General features: G+C 36.0%; 1 protein-coding gene across 3 annotated transcripts in view; it reads left to right on the top strand.

The window, feature by feature from the left end:
- fam114a1 (family with sequence similarity 114 member A1) overlaps positions 1-7,500 on the top strand; it is a 70,029-nt gene that overhangs the window by 37,633 nt on the left and 24,896 nt on the right. For all 3 annotated transcript variants that reach the window (XM_069924937.1, XM_069924938.1, XM_069924939.1), the window contains exons 3-5: positions 1,319-1,400; positions 4,280-4,396; positions 6,308-6,408. In XM_069924937.1, coding sequence (XP_069781038.1) covers positions 1,319-1,400; positions 4,280-4,396; positions 6,308-6,408 — 300 coding nt within the window. The remainder of the gene's footprint in view (positions 1-1,318; positions 1,401-4,279; positions 4,397-6,307; positions 6,409-7,500) is intronic.

The raw sequence follows: 7,500 nt of genomic DNA, 5'->3' as shown, positions 1-7,500 counted from the left end.
ATCCAAGACTTGGGCCTCAATACTCCACTGTGTAATTAGATCCTGGATTTCTCACCCCCAGACCCCAATCAATGTGATTTGGTAAGAACATCTCCACAATCTCCATCAGCACCAGAGCACAAAGTGTTTCGTACTTAACCCCTGCTCTACTCGCTTTATATCGCTCAATATGACAAAAGCTCCATTTATAAATTTGCTGACAATACCACAGTAGTGGACTGTATAAAAAGGGTTATCAATCAGCATACAGGAGAGAAATTGTTGTTAGTATACCATTCATCTAAGTTTTCAATCTCTCATTCAATGTCACCAAAATCAAAGAGCTGATGTAGACTTTAGAAAGAGAAAACTAGAGATGTGCAATCCAGAGGTGGAGAGGGTGAGGAAATTTACATTCTTTGGAGTCACTATCCGTGAGGGAACATTCCTGGGCCCAACGTACTAATGTCATCATGAAGAAAGCATGTCAGTGCCTCTACCTCCTCAGGAGTTTGCAGAGTTTTTGTGTGATGTCGGAAACCTTGGAAAACATCTACATGTATGTAGTGAAAAGTGTGCTGCATTACAGCCTGGTACCATTACCTTTGAGCAGTAAACCCTGCAAAAGGTAGTGGACACAGCCCACTACATCACAGGTGAAACTTTTCCCACTATCGAGATAATCTACAGGGAATGCTGCCATTGGAGAACAGCAACAATCATCAAAGATTCACACCACCTAGGACATGCTCTGTTCTTGATACTGCCATCAGGAAAGAGATATAGGTGCCACAAGACTCAAACCAACAGGTTACCCCACCACCACCAGACTCCTAAACAACAGTCTCTTAGAGGACTTTTACTTTGCACATTATTTATTACTGAATATTTGTTTCTGTATTTGCACAGTCAGTTTATTTACATTCCTTCTTTACATTTCTCTCTTTTGTATGTGTATTTTTTTTCTTGACTTGGAATAAGTAGAAATTCTGTCTGGCCCACAGGAAAAGGAATCTTAGAGTTGTATGTGTTGTCGTGCATGTACTCTGACAATAAATTTGAACTTGATTGCATTGATTTCATTCCATATTGGCAGATGGGGGTTCAAAAGGAGACCAGATGGATTGTGTCAGGAGCACATATGAGTATCAAATTTCTGATTGAATTTGAGGACCAGATATCTGTGGTGGAATGGGCATGGAGTAAAAGTTGGAAAAATTGGCTAAAATAACTAGCAATTAAGATGGGAATTCATTAATTTTAAGCTACGCAAAAGAATCTTTAAAAAAAATCTGATGCTACATTAGATAAAATTTTCTATTGTGGATCTACTCTACAGATTTCACTTTCCAATAAAGGTGCATGGGGATCCTGGGGAGCTTGGGGAAAATCGTGGATCTCCACAGCTACAGCAACTGTTGGTAAGTGTTATGATTGCTATTTATTAACTTGAAAAAATTGCAGATGATTTTGGAGAAGTACCATGCCTCTAAATGTTGACACACTAATCCAGTGTGTCAGGATGATGAGAATTCTGATTTCATTAAGTGCTTCACACTCCGTGTTTTTGAGTGCAAAATGCTAGGGTCTTGGAACTTATCAGCAAATAATCGGCAAGATGACAGAGGCAGCTGATGATTTATAAGTAAGCTTGTTCACAATATTATGGAGAAGAGGAACCAACTGCCACTAAAGGTTAAAATTAGTTATTGGCCTTTTAAATGAGATGACTAATTTCTATTTAAAATAATTAAACATTGGTTTTATATTGGTGTAGCGTAGATAAAAGCTCAGACTTGACTGGAGGGAGAATGAACATTTTTTTTTTTAGCTTACAACAGAGGTAGTGTTCATGAACAGGCTTCAAAGGGGTTCTGGGTTTAGGCAGGAAACTAGGGTTATATACGGGCCCTAGGGGGAGGTGGTAGGACCAATCATCAGTGCAGCACACTTCTAGTGAATCCCAGATCACTACAATTGGCAAGGGGTTTCTTTTGACTAGTTAAGATCTGTGGGTGGGCTCTCATAGTCGCAAGGAAGAGAAATCTTGAATTGAAGGAATATAAAGATAGGACAAAAAAACTGAGTTGATGCACAGTACCCTCCATAATGTTTAGAACAAAGACACTTTTTTTCCTTTATTTGCCCCTGTGCTCAATAGTTTTAAATTTGTCATCAAACAATTCACATGTGATTAAAGTGTAAATTCCAGATTTTATTCAAGGTTACTTGTATGCATTTTGGTTTGACTACATAGAAATTACAACACTTATGCATAGTCCCCTCATTTCAGGGCACCATAATGTTTGGGACATTTGGTACTCAAATATGTTTAATTGCTTTGTTGGTGCAGGTATAAGAGATATAGGCTTGCTTCTAAGCCTTTGATCATCTTTGGGGTCTGCAGTGGCCATTTATTAACATAAGGACCAGAGTTGTGCCAATCAAAGTCAAAGAAGCCATTATGAGGTTAAAAAACAAGAATAAAACAGTAAGAGACATCGCCCAAAACCTTAGCATTACCAAAATCAACAGTTTGCAGCATCATTAAGAAAAAAGAGTGTACTGGTGAGTTCAGTAGTCATGACGGGACTGGTATTCCAAGGAAAACCTCTACTGCTGAGGACAGAAGAATTTTCAGCATAATGAAGAAAAATTCTCAATCGTATGTCCGACAGATCAGAAATACACTTCAGGAGTCAATGACTGCTGTCCTCAGAAGACTTCATGAAGAATTTACCTGGAAGCATGATTCCCTTCTGGACTTAGCCTGATAGAATGTGGAAGAGCCTAGTTGTGTTCCTTGGAGAAAATTATTTACAATTTAAGGAAGTATAATATGTTTTTGCAGGTATGGCAGCCATATTTGCACAATACAAGGTTGAATACTTAAGACATATTCTATTTTTGAATTTTCTAACCTTTTTTTTTCCCCCCATATTTGAGATCCAGGTAAGAAAAAGTTGGATTTTCTGTATTGGATTCCATATCCTGACAGTTCCACTTTTTCTTTTTTTTTCTTCTTCATTCTGTTTTCTTACTCATTTCTCTTTTGTTTCTTTCCAATTTATATTTTCTTTCTTTATCAAGGGGTTTTTGTTTGGGGTGAGGAGGGAGGGGTTGTTTTGAAATTTGGAAAACATGTATCAATTATTCCTTTTCATGTATTCTATGTATTTGTGATAGTTAATTCTGGATACTTGTTTAACCACAAAATTAAAATATAAAAAAAAGACTTCATGAAAAGAAATACAGAGGCTATACTGCAAGATGCAAACTTTGAAAAAGGTGGTATGCTTTGGACCTTGGGCAGTTTCTTTACGCCTCCACCACACTTTGTTCATTCTATCACTCTGATACAGGTTAATCTTGGTCTCATCTGTCCACAAAACCTTTTCAAAAATTCTGCAGGCTCTTTTAAATATTTCTTGCCAAACTGTAATATGGCTATCCTTTCTGTGGCTAACTTAATGGATTGTATCTTGCAGTGTAGCCTCTATTTCTGTTCATGAAATTTTCTGCAGACAGTAGTAATTGACACATCCACACCTGCCTCCTGAAGAGTATTTCTGATCCATTGAGATGTATTTGGGGATTTTTCTTCATTATAATGTGAATGCTTCTACCATCAGCAAAGGAGGACTTCCTTTGAATACCAGTCCCATTGCAATTGTTGAGCTCACCAGTATGCTCTTTCTTAATGATGTTCCAAACTGTTGATTTTGGTAATTCTAAGCTTTAGGTGATGTCTCATACTGTTTTATTCTTGTTTTTTAGCCTCATAATGGTTTCTTTGTCTTTCATTGGCAAACTCTGGTCCTTGTGTTTAAAAATGGCAACTACAGACTCCAAAGGTGATCAAATGCTTAGAAACAAGCCTAGCTCTCTTATATCTGCACCAATGAAGCAATTAACATACCTGAGTACTCACAAACTTTTGTGAAGCCAAATGTCCCAAGCATTATGCTGCCCTGAAATGAAGGGACTATGTATTTAAAAAGTGCTGTAATTTTTATTTAGCCGAACCAAAATGTATACAAATAACCTTGAATAAAAGTTGGAATGTGCATTTAATTACGTTAATGGTTTAATTACAAATTCAAAACTGTTGAGCATAGGGGCAAATAAAGGAATAAAGTCTCTTTGTCCCAAGCATTTTGGAGGGCATTGTAGGTGTTTTCCAGTGATTCTAGTGAGGGCCAGGCTTGAGAGATTTGTGGGTTATGCTTGTATATTATTTTTAATTAATTCTGAGAGTTGTTTTCAATCTGTGCCTTGAACAAATTACTCTTAATTGCAGGTCATGGTCTGAACACTGTAAAGGAAAAGGCAGAAGCATCTCTCAAAATACATAGTAGTGCCCCAGCATCTGAGGAGAGGACACAGGATGAGTCACATGAAGCTGCCTTAGTATCAGGTAGCTAAAAAGTAAACTATACTTTTTTTTCCTCCTGTTCTGTCATGACTACAGCCCTCAGAAGACGTCATGAAGAATTTACCTGGATGCATGATTCCCTTCTGGACTTGGCCTGACTCCTGAAGTGTATTTCTGATCTGTCGGACGTGCGTTTGAGGATTTTTCTTCATTATGCTGAGAATTCTTCTGTCTTCAGCAGTAGAGGTCTTCCTTGGTATTCATTTATTTTGTATGAATGCTTCAAATGACACGTTGTGACCTTTTGACTCCTCTTTTTGTGTGTGTGTATTTTTGTGTCATTAGGCTGTTGAGGAAATCAAGATAGGACTCTCTTCGTTAAATAATAATTCACAGCTGGGTTAATTCCTGTTGCTACTGAAAGACCTAAATTATTCCTGTAAAGTTTTATCCATTTTATTTCATCTGTAAAATATATTTATCAATAATGCTATTTGGTTAGTACTGATTGACAATTATGATATTTTTAAATCAAGAGATTAAAAAGAAATGCTGTGCAAAATCTTGTAAAGATTTTTATTCTCTATTTTCCCTTCAAACCAAAAATAACCTACATCATTAATTTCTTCCATTCCATGTTCAATCCACTTTCTCCTCATTGATAACCCAAAACGACATTTATTTTTCTATCTTTCATAAATGCAATAAAATAGTTTTTGCATGGCTCCAATTCTGAGGTGCATTAGATATGCTTGCATTAAGATTAAACTTTATTCTTGAAGCATAGGCTAAAGTTTGGGGTTAAATGATATATTAATTGCCAACACTGTTTAAAACTATCTGGTCTTTCTTAATACTACTGAATGGGGAAGCTTAGTATCAGAAACATGTTATATAATTATATAATAATTTCCCTTTCTAAACATTATTCCAAAACCTGTGCAGATTAACAAATCTTCAAAAAGCCAGCCATGTGCTTGTACTGGGGATGAAAAGTGCTTTCCAGTTGCATTAACAAAAACTGTACAAAACTTTGTGATATTTGTATAGTAGATTAAGGATGGGCTTGAGACGTGCTAGTTTCTGGTTACTCTAATTGGCCATGATTATTTGGATGGATTTATTACAGTTAGTTAATGCTATCAAAATAGGTTTAGGTGCTTTCCAATATTGATCTGACCTGGAATTTGAATGAACAGTTTTGATTTCAAATTGGAGCACTGATAAATAATAGTTAACCTCCTATTATTATGGTGAGGTATATCCAAATTTTAACCATCCTTAATTCTATAATTTCTGAATAAAAGCAGATGAATGGCAGAATTGTTGGCTTAATGTTTATAATAAGCAATTGGTGCTCATAGAGTTCAGAATGGATGGGATCCTGGATTATGAGGTACAATAAATTAGATTCTAAGTGAGACTATTGGGACACCATTTCCAAAGGCAATATCTATCTAGTGTAGATTATATTCCTGAGCATTTGCTGTGTCTATAAACCAGCAAGAATATGAAACTTGTCACATTGTAGATGCATGCAATTGAATTGTATGACATCTCAAGAACTGCAAAATTCTTTTGGTAAAGAGAAACCCTGCTCTTAATTGTGTTTCGTAGCATCTCATTTTATATTAATGAGAGCAATTTTTAATGAATGGATCATTTACTTGAATGCTTTATTGAGGTAATTGAACAATTTTTTAAAAATATCCATTTTAAGTTTTTACCTTCCCAATGATGTGTATCAAAGAAAGTATTTTGGAAATATTGTTGAACATTGATGACAATGTTGCTTTTAATACTATTTCTGGTATCGCGCAGACTGAGATGTAGAGAGAGAATTAGAGAGTGAGTTCAGTTTATTATGATGAATAATTTAAGAAAACTAATAAAATTGTGTGCATTTTGTTCCCCAAATAATAGTTTTTAATATATTTTTAATTTCCTGGACAGATACACAAGAAGAAATCAATTCTGCAAATCTGTCACCACCTTACTCCACTGCTGGATCTCGTGGCATGTTGTCAACCATTTCTAATGTTGTTCACAGCACAGTAAGAAAAGTCAGACACTTGATCAAGCACAACACGTATCATTTCTTATTCTTAATTGTGCATATACCTTTCATCTTGTTTAACCTACTAAAATATGTGTAAGGGTTGAAATGTATTTCTTTCATGCAAATTGTTTTGTGGCTTTCAAGAAGATTGCTTACATATTTTTGAGTGCCTCCATAGTAACAGTCATCGAGGCAAGGTTACAGCTGGATTTTCGGCCATCTTAGAGAGATTACCAGTAGTTTTTTTGTTTTACGAAATGGTAAGGAACTTGGAATGTTCCAACAACTTTTATTGGCCGTTTAACTATCATCTAACAAAGTTTAGCACCTTCTAACAAAGTTTAATGCCTTGTAATAATGTATAGCAACTAATAATAATGTTTAGTAAAATGTGGAAAACTTCACTTAATTTTAGTACAAACTTGTTTGAGTCAAAGACACAACATTCTAATTCCTGCAAGTAATTATAAAGGATAATTGTCGCCACAATTTTTTAGTCGATAAAAGGTGGAATTTAAGATGATAGAAAGTTGGGAATTGAATTTGAAGTGGATCAATTGATCTCTGTTTAGAGCATTTCAAACTCAAGGAGGCACAATTGTGTGTTCTGTGTGTTTATTGCAAGTTAGAACACAGTTTAGAGAAACTGCTGCTTGTTCTTAAAGGACTGCTTTGGTTTTGGAGTTATTGTTGTGCATGTTTGATGTCTGAGTGCAACTGTTGGCTGAATGGATAATATGGCAGTCACCGCTGGGGTTGCTGCCCCTGAGGATCTAGGTGTTAAGAAGTTGAAGGTCATGGATCTTAAAGAATTGCATATGTGGCAAGTAGGTACACGTGGAAATAAAGCTCCTCTTTAAGCAAGACTGAACGAGGCAATAGAAAAGCAGAAAGTTATGGCTGCTGGGAGTATAAATCCCACAGAATTACTGCAAAAAAACTTCAAGAGAAACTAAAATCAGCCACCAGGTGCTGGTGAGGATGAGCAATCCAGAGTGGAGACGAGTCAGATATTAAGATGACTTCTGAAATAGAGGATGAAATAGGACCAGGTGATAGTGCGTCAAATGCTGGAAGCAAGAGGAGA

The sequence above is a fragment of the Narcine bancroftii genome, chromosome 3, assembly GCF_036971445.1.
Source record: "Narcine bancroftii isolate sNarBan1 chromosome 3, sNarBan1.hap1, whole genome shotgun sequence".
Taxonomy (NCBI): Eukaryota; Metazoa; Chordata; class Chondrichthyes; order Torpediniformes; family Narcinidae; genus Narcine; species Narcine bancroftii.
Note: the sequence above shows the minus strand (reverse complement) of the source record. Positions and strands in the feature narration are given on the sequence as shown.